The sequence below is a fragment of the Salmo salar genome, unplaced genomic scaffold (assembly GCF_905237065.1).
Source record: "Salmo salar unplaced genomic scaffold, Ssal_v3.1, whole genome shotgun sequence".
Lineage (NCBI taxonomy): Eukaryota > Metazoa > Chordata > Actinopteri > Salmoniformes > Salmonidae > Salmo > Salmo salar.
In genome coordinates, this window is record NW_025547196.1 from 12,501 (window position 1) to 25,000 (window position 12,500).

General features: G+C 50.5%; 1 protein-coding gene across 1 annotated transcript in view; it reads right to left on the minus strand.

Annotated features, from left to right (window-relative positions):
* Nucleotides 1-29: 29 nt before the first annotated feature.
* Nucleotides 30-12,500, minus strand: part of LOC123731745 (vacuolar protein sorting-associated protein 13B) — a 29,970-nt gene continuing 17,499 nt past the window's right edge. Inside the window, exons 3-5 of the mRNA XM_045711144.1 lie at nucleotides 11,769-11,936; nucleotides 5,392-5,573; nucleotides 30-230 (exon numbers count right to left, since the gene is read on the minus strand). Coding sequence (XP_045567100.1) covers nucleotides 54-230; nucleotides 5,392-5,573; nucleotides 11,769-11,936 — 527 coding nt within the window. The 3' untranslated portion in view covers nucleotides 30-53. The remainder of the gene's footprint in view (nucleotides 231-5,391; nucleotides 5,574-11,768; nucleotides 11,937-12,500) is intronic.

Consider the following 12,500-nt stretch of genomic DNA (forward strand, 5'->3'; position numbering starts at 1 on the left):
CCCCTCCTCCCCCCTGTATTAGAGGGCAGTATAGACCAGAGTCTAACCCCAGACTAACCTGGTGTAGTGATGACCTCTCTATCTCCGCTCCCCTCCTCTCCCTCTCCGTCCTTCCCTCCTCCTCCTATCTCTCCGTAGTAGAGGCTGAGGACCAGCTCCATGATCCTGATGAACATGGGCAGCTGCTGGTCTGTGATGGACAGCTTCAGGGACTCGACCATCGTCTGGATCTGACGGGAGGAAGAGGAGGAAGAGGAAACAGTTAGTATAGAGAGAGACGTCTAGACCGGGGCTTTCCAACCCTGTTCCTGGAGAGAGAGAGACGTCTAGACCGGGGCTTTCCAACCCTAATCCTGGAGAGAGAGACGTCTAGACCGGGGCTTTCCAACCCTGTTCCTGGAGAGAGAGAGACGTCTAGACCGGGGCTTTCCAACCCTGTTCCTGGAGAGAGAGACGTCTAGACCGGGGCTTTCCAACCCTAATCCTGGAGAGAGAGACGTCTAGACCGGGGCTTTCCAACCCTGTTCCTGGAGAGAGACAGACGTCTAGACCGGGGCTTTCCAACCCTGTTCCTGAGAGAGAGAGACGTCTAGACCGGGGCTTTCCAACCCTGTTCCTGGAGAGAGAGACGTCTAGACCCGGGCTTTCCCACCCTGTTCCTGGAGGGAGCCCTGGTCTAGACTCTATTCCATGTCCACAACGGTAAATAAGAAATGGGTGAAACACGGCTGTGAAAACAGCCGGACAGCAGAAACTAGGCCAGTCAGATGTGTTATAACCCAGCCTCTATAACTGGTCCTAACATACCACAACTCACTGTGTTATAACCCAGCCTCTATAACTGGTCCTAACATACCACAACTCACTGTGTTATAACCCAGCCTCTATAACTGGTCCTAACGTACCACAACTCACTGTGTTATAACCCAGTCTCTATAACTGGTCCTAACGTACCACAACTCACTGTGTTATAACCCAGTCTCTATAACTGGTCCTAACGTACCACAACTCACTGTGTTATAACCCAGTCTCTATAACTGGTCCTAACGTACCACAACTCACTGTGTTATAACCCAGTCTCTATAACTGGTCCTAACGTACCACAACTCACTGTGTTATAACCCAGCCTCTATAACTGGTCCTAACATACCACAACTCACTGTGTTATAACCCAGTCTCTATAACTGGTCCTAACATACCACAACTCACTGTGTTATAACCCAGTCTCTATAACTGGTCCTAACATACCACAACTCACTGTGTTATAACCCAGTCTCTATAACTGGTCCTAACATACCACAACTCACTGTGTTATAACCCAGTCTCTATAACTGGTCCTAACATACCACGACTCACTGTGTTATAACCCAGTCTCTATAACTGGTCCTAACGTACCACGACTCACTGTGTTATAACCCAGTCTCTATAACTGGTCCTAACGCACTCAGGACTCACTGTGTTATAACCCAGTCTCTATAACTGGTCCTAACGTACCACGACTCACTGTGTTATAACCCAGTCTCTATAACTGGTCCTAACGTACCACAACTCACTGTGTTATAACCCAGTCTCTATAACTGGTCCTAACGTACCACAACTCACTGTGTTATAACCCAGTCTCTATAACTGGTCCTAACGTACCACAACTCACTGTGTTATAACCCAGTCTCTATAACTGGTCCTAACGTACCACAACTCACTGTGTTATAACCCAGTCTCTATAACTGGTCCTAACGTACCACAACTCACTGTGTTTTAACCCAGTCTCTATAACTGGTCCTAACGTACCACAACTCACTGTGTTATAACCCAGTCTCTATAACTGGTCCTAACGTACCACAACTCACTGTGTTATAACCCAGTCTCTATAACTGGTCCTGACGTACCACAACTCACTGCGTTATAACCCAGTCTCTATAACTGGTCCCGACGTACCACGACTCACTGTGTTATAACCCAGTCTCTATAACTGGTCCTAACGTACCACGACTCACTGTGTTATAACCCAGTCTCTATAACTGGTCCTAACGCTTACCACGACTCACCGTGTTATAACCCAGTCTCTATAACTGGTCCTAACGCATTACCACGACTCACTGTGTTATAACCCAGTCTCTATAACTGGTCCTAACGATACCACGACTCACTGTGTTATAACCCAGTCTCTATAACTGGTCCTAACGTACCACGACTCACTGTGTTATAACCCAGTCTCTATAACTGGTCCTAACGTACCACAACTCACTGTGTTATAACCCAGTCTCTATAACTGGTCCTAACATACCACAACTCACTGTGTTATAACCCAGTCTCTATAACTGGTCCTAACATACCACAACTCACTGTGTTATAACCCAGTCTCTATAACTGGTCCTAACATACCACAACTCACTGTGTTATAACCCAGTCTCTATAACTGGTCCTAACATACCACAACTCACTGTGTTATAACCCAGCCTCTATAACTGGTCCTAACATACCACAACTCACTGTGTTATAACCCAGTCTCTATAACTGGTCCTAACATACCACAACTCACTGTGTTATAACCCAGTCTCTATAACTGGTCCTAACATACCACAACTCACTGTGTTATAACCCAGCCTCTATAACTGGTCCTAACATAGCACAACTCACTGTGTTATAACCCAGCCTCTATAACTGGTCCTAACATACCACAACTCACTGTGTTATAACCCAGCCTCTATAACTGGTCCTAACATACCACAACTCACTGTGTTATAACCCAGCCTCTATAACTGGTCCTAACATACCACAACTCACTGTGTTATAACCCAGTCTCTATAACTGGTCCTAACATACCACAACTCACTGTGTTATAACCCAGTCTCTATAACTGGTCCTAACATACCACAACTCACTGTGTTATAACCCAGTCTCTATAACTGGTCCTAACATACCACAACTCACTGTGTTATAACCCAGTCTCTATAACTGGTCCTAACATACCACAACTCACTGTGTTATAACCCAGCCTCTATAACTGGTCCTAACATACCACAACTCACTGTGTTATAACCCAGTCTCTATAACTGGTCCTAACATACCACAACTCACTGTGTTATAACCCAGTCTCTATAACTGGTCCTAACATACCACAACTCACTGTGTTATAACCCAGCCTCTATAACTGGTCCTAACATAGCACAACTCACTGTGTTATAACCCAGCCTCTATAACTGGTCCTAACATACCACAACTCACTGTGTTATAACCCAGCCTCTATAACTGGTCCTAACATACCACAACTCACTGTGTTATAACCCAGTCTCTATAACTGGTCCTAACATACCACAACTCACTGTGTTATAACCCAGTCTCTATAACTGGTCCTAACATACCACGACTCACTGTGTTATAACCCAGTCTCTATAACTGGTCCTAACATACCACGACTCACTGTGTTATAACCCAGTCTCTATAACTGGTCCTAACGTACCAGGACTCACTGTGTTATAACCCAGTCTCTATAACTGGTCCTAACGTACCACAACTCACTGTGTTATAACCCAGTCTCTATAACTGGTCCTAACGTACCACAACTCACTGTGTTATAACCCAGTCTCTATAACTGGTCCTAACATACCACAACTCACTGTGTTATAACCCAGTCTCTATAACTGGTCCTAACGTACCACAACTCACTGTGTTTTAACCCAGTCTCTATAACTGGTCCTAACATACCACAACTCACTGTGTTATAACCCAGTCTCTATAACTGGTCCTAACATACCACAACTCACTGTGTTATAACCCAGTCTCTATAACTGGTCCTAACGTACCACAACTCACTGTGTTATAACCCAGTCTCTATAACTGGTCCTAACGTACCACGACTCACTGTGTTATAACCCAGTCTCTATAACTGGTCCTAACGATTACCACGACTCACTGTGTTATAACCCAGTCTCTATAACTGGTCCTAACGCATTACCACGACTCACTGTGTTATAACCCAGTCTCTATAACTGGTCCTAACGTACCACAACTCACTGTGTTATAACCCAGTCTCTATAACTGGTCCTAACGTACCACAACTCACTGTGTTATAACCCAGTCTCTATAACTGGTCCTAACGCATACCACAACTCACTGTGTTATAACCCAGTCTCTATAACTGGTCCTAACGTACCACAACTCACTGTGTTATAACCCAGTCTCTATAACTGGTCCTAACGTACCACAACTCACTGTGTTATAACCCAGTCTCTATAACTGGTCCTAACGTACCACAACTCACTGTGTTATAACCCAGTCTCTATAACTGGTCCTAACGTACCTCAACTCACTGTGTTATAACCCAGTCTCTATAACTGGTCCTAACATACCACAACTCACTGTGTTATAACCCAGTCTCTATAACTGGTCCTAACATACCACAACTCACTGTGTTATAACCCAGTCTCTATAACTGGTCCTAACATACCACAACTCACTGTGTTATAACCCAGTCTCTATAACTGGTCCTAACATACCACAACTCACTGTGTTATAACCCAGTCTCTATAACTGGTCCTAACATACCACAACTCACTGTGTTATAACCCAGTCTCTATAACTGGTCCTAACGTACCACAACTCACTGTGTTATAACCCAGTCTCTATAACTGGTCCTAACGTACCACAACTCACTGTGTTATAACCCAGTCTCTATAACTGGTCCTAACGTACCTCAACTCACTGTGTTATAACCCAGTCTCTATAACTGGTCCTAACATACCACAACTCACTGTGTTATAACCCAGTCTCTATAACTGGTCCTAACATACCACAACTCACTGTGTTATAACCCAGTCTCTATAACTGGTCCTAACATACCACAACTCACTGTGTTATAACCCAGTCTCTATAACTGGTCCTAACATACCACAACTCACTGTGTTATAACCCAGTCTCTATAACTGGTCCTAACATACCACAACTCACTGTGTTATAACCCAGTCTCTATAACTGGTCCTAACGTACCACAACTCACTGTGTTATAACCCAGTCTCTATAACTAACTGGGACAGACAGACAGACAGACAGGACATACAGGACATACAGGACAGAGAGAGAGACACAGACAGAGAGACACAGACAGACAGACAGACAGACAGACAGACAGACAGACAGACAGACAGACAGACAGACAGACAGACAGGACATACAGGACATACAGGACATAGAGACACAGACAGAGACAGACAGAGACAGACAGAGACAGACAGAGACAGACAGGACAGACAGGACAGACAGACAGGACAGACAGACAGACAGGACAGAGACAGACAGGACAGACAGGACAGACAGGACAGACAGAGACAGAGAGAGGATGTCAGCTAGCAGCAGGCCTGTGGCTAGAGTGGGCTGTAGGTCTGTGCCTCTCACCTTGATAACAGCAGGGATCTTAGAGTTGATGTTCTGGTAGGTGAAGTGTAGTCGCGTCCTGAAGGAACACTTGTAAAGGAGAGGATCCTGGTAAAACTGGATCTTTCCACTGCCGTTCCTCTTATCCAGACACACCGTACAGTCGCTGAAGTTGATCACTTTACGCAGCACCAGATCAGGAGCTGGGGAGGGGACGGGGGGGACGGGACGGGGGACGGGAGGGACGGGACGGACGGGAGGGGACGGGACGAGAGGGGACGGGGGGACGGGAGGGGACGGGACGGGAGGGGACGGGACGAGACGGGGGACGGGAGGGGACGGGACAGGACGAGACGGGGGGACAGGAGGACGGGAGGGGATGGGAGGGGACGGGACAGGACGAGACGGGGGGGACAGGAGGACGGGAGGGGACGGGACGAGACGGGGGGACGGGAGGGGACGGGACAGGACGAGACGGGGGGGACAGGAGGACGGGGAGGGGATGGGAGGGGAAAGGAGGGGAGGGAACAGGACGAGACGGGGGGACGGGAGGGGACGGGAGGACGGGAGGGGACGGGACGAGACGGGGGGACGGGAGGGACGGGACAGGACGAGACGGGGGGACAGGAGGACGGGAGGGGATGGGAGGGGAAAGGAGGGGAGGAACAGGACGAGACGGGGGGACGGGACGAGACGGGGGACGGGAGGGACGGGACAGGACGAGACAGGGGGACGGGACAGGGGGACGGGACAAGGGGGACAGGAGGGACAGGACAGGGGAGACGGGACGGGACAGGGGACGGGGAGGGGACGGGGGGACGGGACAGAGGATGGGGGGACGGGACAGGGGGGACGGGACAAGGGGGACAGGAGGGACAGGACAGGGGAGACGGGACGGGACGGGGGACGGGAGGGGACGGGACAGGGACGAGACGGGGGGACGGGACAGGGGGACGGGACAAGGGGGACAGGAGGGACAGGACAGGGGAGACGGGACGGGACAGGGGGACGGGACAGGACGGGGGGACGGGACAGAGGATGGGGGGGACGGGACAAGACGGGGGGGACGGGACGGGAGGACGGGACGGGGGGACAGGACAGAGGACGGGAAGACATTTAGTCAAAATATAAATCACTTTTATTTAACCAGGCAAGTCAGTTAAGAACAAATTCTTATTTATAATGACGGCCGACTCCAGGAAAACCCGGACGACGCTGGCCCGCCCGGTGGGACTCCCAATCACGGCCGGGTTGTGATACAGACTGGATTCGAACCAGGGTGTCTGTAGTGACGCCTCTAGCACTGAGATGCAGTGCCTTAGAACCGCTGCGCCACTCTGGAGACCAATACACATGTTTATCAGATGTTATTGAGGGTGTAGAGAAGTGCTTGTGTTCCCAGCTTCAACAGTGCAGTAATATCTAACAATACACAGCAATACACACACATCTAAAAGTAAAATAGTGGAATTAAAAAAAAGCTGAAATATTAGGACGAGCAATGTTGAAGTCCGGAGTGAAAATATACTGCACACACACACACAGAGACAGAGACAGAGAGACAGAGACACAGAGACACACACACAGAGACAGAGAGACAGAGAGACAGAGAGAGAGAGAGAGAGAGACAGAGACACAGAGACACACACACAGAGACAGAGAGACAGAGAGACAGAGAGACAGAGAGAGAGACAGAGAGAGAGAGAGAGAGAGAGAGAGAGAGAGACAGAGAGACAGAGAGACAGAGAGGGAGAGAGAGAGGGAGAGAGAGAGAGAGAGAGAGAGAGACAGAGGGAGAGGGCGAGATGTCCAGGCCCTGGCAGTAAATTGCCATTATCTCTGAGCCCACTTCAAACAGCCAGAGAGAGAGAGAGAGAAGACATTCAGCAGAGACACTTGTCTCTTCAGTACCAGGGCATTTAGAAGTGGACTAAGTGTTCTCACTAAAGGAGGGGGGGGTGTTAATGGCTTAATGGACAACGATGTTTCTTTAATTACAGTTAACAGGCCACTTAGTCTGGCTGAGAAAACCACTTCAAATACCAAAAGGCCCAGAACCACCTGCTTCTCTGCCACCACCCAACGGCGGGTCCCGACTCAGACGTTTAGGACAACACCGGTTTAGGTACCCACAGTTCACCTCACAACGAGGGTTTCCTGTCCACTACTACAGCCCTGGTTAAAAGATCTGTCCCCTACATAGTCCACTACTACAGCCCTGGTTAAAAGGTCTGTGTCCCCACACTACCAGTCCAGGTTAACAGGTGTCCCCCACTACCAGTCCAGGTTAACAGGTGTCCCCCCCACTACCAGTCCAGGTTAACAGGTGTCCCCCCCCAATACCAGTCCAGGTTAACAGGTGTCCCCCACTACCAGTCCAGGTTAACAGGTGTCCCCCAATACCAGTCCAGGTTAACAGGTGTGTCCCCCCACTACCAGTCCAGGTTAACAGGTGTGTCTCCCCCCCACTACCAGTCCAGGTTAACAGGTGTGTCTCCCCCACTACCAGTCCAGGTTAACAGGTGTGTCTCCCCCACTACCAGTCCAGGTTAACAGGTGTGTCTCCCCCACTACCAGTCCAGGTTAACAGGTGTGTCTCCCCCACTACCAGTCCAGGTTAACAGGTGTGTCTCCCCCACTACCAGTCCAGGTTAACAGGTGTGTCTCCCCCACTACCAGTCCAGGTTAACAGGTGTGTCTCCCCCACTACCAGTCCAGGTTAACAGGTGTGTCTCCCCCACTACCAGTCCAGGTTAACAGGTGTGTCTCCCCCACTACCAGTCCAGGTTAACAGGTGTGTCTCCCCCACTACCAGTCCAGGTTAACAGGTGTGTCTCCCCCACTACCAGTCCAGGTTAACAGGTGTGTCCCCCACTACCAGTCCAGGTTAACAGGTGTGTCCCCCACTACCAGTCCAGGTTAACAGGTGTGTCCCCACACTACCAGTCCAGGTTAACAGGTGTGTCCCCACACTACCAGTCCAGGTTAACAGGTGTGTCCCCACACTACCAGTCCAGGTTAACAGGTGTGTCCCCACACTACCAGTCCAGGTTAACAGGTGTGTCCCCACACTACCAGTCCAGGTTAACAGGTGTGTCCCCACACTACCAGTCCAGGTTAACAGGTGTGTCCCCACACTACCAGTCCAGGTTAACAGGTGTGTCCCCACACTACCAGTCCAGGTTAACAGGTGTGTCCCCACACTACCAGTCCAGGTTAACAGGTGTGTCCCCACACTACCAGTCCAGGTTAACAGGTGTGTCCCCACACTACCAGTCCAGGTTAACAGGTGTGTCCCCACACTACCAGTCCAGGTTAACAGGTGTGTCCCCACACTACCAGTCCAGGTTAACAGGTGTGTCCCCACACTACCAGTCCAGGTTAACAGGTGTGTCCCCACACTACCAGTCCAGGTTAACAGGTGTGTCCCCACACTACCAGTCCAGGTTAACAGGTGTGTCCCCACACTACCAGTCCAGGTTAACAGGTGTGTCCCCACACTACCAGTCCAGGTTAACAGGTGTGTCCCCACACTACCAGTCCAGGTTAACAGGTGTGTCCCCACACTACCAGTCCAGGTTAACAGGTGTGTCTCCACACTACCAGTCCAGGTTAACAGGTGTGTCCCCACACTACCAGTCCAGGTTAACAGGTGTGTCCCCACACTACCAGTCCAGGTTAACAGGTGTGTCCCCACACTACCAGTCCAGGTTAACAGGTGTGTCCCGACACTACCAGTCCAGGTTAACAGGTGTGTCCCCACACTACCAGTCCAGGTTAACAGGTGTGTCCCCACACTACCAGTCCAGGTTAACAGGTGTGTCCCCACACTACCAGTCCAGGTTAACATGTGTGTCCCCACACTACCAGTCCAGGTTAACAGGTGTGTCCCCACACTACCAGTCCAGGTTAACAGGTGTGTGGCCCCACACTACCAGTCCAGGTTAACAGGTGTGTTCCCGCTACCAGTCCAGGTTAACAGGTGTGTGTCCAGGTTAACAGGTGTGTGTCAAGGTTAACAGGTGTGTGTCCAGGTTAACAGGTGTGTGTCAAGGTTAACAGGTGTGTGTCCAGGTTAACAGGTGTGTGTCCAGATTAACAGGTAACAGGTGTGTGTCCAGGTTAACAGGTGTGTGTCCAGGTTAACAGGTGTGTGTCCAGGTTAACAGGTGTGTGTCCAGGTTAACAGGTGTGTGTCCAGGTTAACAGGTGTGCGTCCAGGTTAACAGGTGTGTGTCCAGGTTAACAGGTGTGTGTCTACTATCAGTCCAGGTTAACAGGTGTGTGCCCAGGTTAACAGGTGTGCGTCCAGGTTAACAGGTGTGCGTCCAGGTTAACAGGTGTGCGTCCAGGTTAACAGGTGTGCGTCCAGGTTAACAGGTGTGTGTGTCCAGGTTAACAGGTGTGCGTGTCCAGGTTAACAGGTGTGCGTGTCCAGGTTAACAGGTGTGCGTGTCCAGGTTAACAGGTGTGCGTGTCCAGGTTAACAGGTGTGTGTGTCCAGGTTAACAGGTGTGTGTCCAGGTTAACAGGTGTGTGTGCAGATTAACAGGTAACAGGTGTGTGTCCAGGTTAACAGGTGTGTGTCCAGGTTAACAGGTGTGTGTGCAGATTAACAGGTAACAGGTGTGTGTCCAGGTTAACAGGTGTGCGTCCAGGTTAACAGGTGTGCGTCCAGGTTAACAGGTGTGCGTCCAGGTTAACAGGTGTGCGTCCAGGTTAACAGGTGTGCGTCCAGGTTAACACGTGTGTGTCCAGGTTAACACGTGTGTGTCCAGGTTAACAGGTGTGTGTCCAGGTTAACAGGTGTGTGTGTCCAGGTTAACAGGTGTGCGTGTCCAGGTTAACAGGTGTGTGTGTCCAGGTTAACAGGTGTGCGTCCAGGTTAACAGGTGTGTGTCCAGGTTAACAGGTGTGTGTGCAGATTAACAGGTAACAGGTGTGTGTCCAGGTTAACAGGTGTGCGTCCAGGTTAACAGGTGTGTGCCCAGGTTAACAGGTAACAGGTGTGTGCCCAGGTTAACAGATGTGTGTCCAGGTTAACAGGTGTGTGTCCAGGTTAACAGGTGTGTGTGTCCAGGTTAACAGGTGTGTGTGTCCAGGTTAACAGGTGTGTGCCCAGGTTAACAGGTAACAGGTGTGTGTCCAGGTTAACAGGTGTGTGTGTCCAGGTTAACAGGTGTGTGTGTCCAGGTTAACAGGTGTGTGTGTCCAGGTTAACAGGTGTGTGTGTCCAGGTTAACAGGTGTGTGTCCAGGTTAACAGGTGTGTGCCCAGGTTAACAGGTGTGTGCCCAGGTTAACAGGTAACAGGTGTGTGCCCAGGTTGACAGGTGTGTGTGTCCAGGTTAACAGGTGTGTGTGTCCAGGTTAACAGGTGTGTGTGTCCAGGTTAACAGGTGTGTGTGTCCAGGTTAACAGGTGTGCGTCCAGGTTAACAGGTGTGCGCCCAGGTTAACAGGTAACAGGTGCGTGTGTCCAGGTTAACAGGTGTGTGTGTCCAGGTTAACAGGTGTGTGTGTCCAGGTTAACAGGTGTGCGTCCAGGTTAACAGGTGTGCGTCCAGGTTAACAGGTATGCGTCCAGGTTAACAGGTGTGTGTCCAGGTTAACAGGTGTGTGTCCAGGTTAACAGGTGTGCGTCCAGGTTAACAGGTGTGTGTGTCCAGGTTAACAGGTGTGCGTCCAGGTTAACAGGTGTGCGTCCAGGTTAACAGGTGTGTGTCCAGGTTAACAGGTGTGTGTCCAGGTTAACAGGTGTGTGTCCAGGTTAACAGGTGTGCGTCCAGGTTAACAGGTGTGTGTGCAGATTAACAGGTAACAGGTGTGTGTCCAGGTTAACAGGTGTGTGTCCAGGTTAACAGGTGTGTGTCCAGGTTAACAGGTAACAGGTGTGTGTCCAGGTTAACAGGTGTGTGTGTCAGGTTAACAGGTGTGTGTGTCAGGTTAACAGGTGTGTGTGTCCAGGTTAACAGGTGTGTGTGTCCAGGTTAACAGGTGTGCGTCCAGGTTAACAGGTGTGCGTCCAGGTTAACAGGTGTGCGTCCAGGTTAACAGGTGTGTGTCCAGGTTAACAGGTGTGTGTCCAGGTTAACAGGTGTGTGTCCAGGTTAACAGGTGTGCGTCCAGGTTAACAGGTGTGTGTGCAGATTAACAGGTAACAGGTGTGTGTCCAGGTTAACAGGTGTGTGTCCAGGTTAACAGGTGTGTGTCCAGGTTAACAGGTAACAGGTGTGTGTCCAGGTTAACAGGTGTGTGTGTCCAGGTTAACAGGTGTGTGTGTCCAGGTTAACAGGTGTGTGCGTCCAGGTTAACAGGTGTGCGTCCAGGTTAACAGGTGTGCGTGTCCAGGTTAACAGGTGTGTGTCCAGGTTAACAGGTGTGTGTGCAGACAGCTGACCTGTGATGTCCATGAAGGCTCGGTCCCAGAACTCGTGGACGGTGTAACTCTCAGCACAGGTGATGTTGACAGACAGGACGATGTCATCCTCCACGTACTTCAGGATCAGGTTATTCACCACGATGTTGACGTTGTTGATCACCCGACGGATCAGACTCTGGACGTAGCCTGGAGGACACACACACACACACACACACACACACACACACACACACACACACACACACACACACACACACACACACACACACCACATTAATTTAGTGTTAATACCCAGTGAAACAGAGACAAGTGATTCAGAGCTTCCTTAAAGTGGCTGAGAGCCCCTCTCCTCTCCTCTCCTCCCTAACCCTCTCTAACCCCTCTCCTCTCTAACCCTCTCCTCTCCTCCCTAACCCTCTCCTCTCCTCCCTAACCCTCTCTAACCCCTCTCCTCTCTAACCCTCTCCTCTCCTCCCTAACCCTCTCCTCTCCTCCCTAACCCTCTCTAACCCCTCTCCTCTCTAACCCTCTCCTCTCCTCCCTAACCCCTCTCCTCTCCTCCCTAACCCTAACCCTCTCCTCTCTAACCCCTCTCCTCTCCTCTCTAACCCTCTCCTCCCTAACCCTCTCCTCTCCTCTCTAACCCTCTCCTCTCTAACCCTCTCCTCTCCTCCCTAACCCTAACCCTCTCCTCTCTAACCCCTCTCCTCTCCTCTCTAACCCTCTCCTCTCTAACCCTCTCCTCTCCTC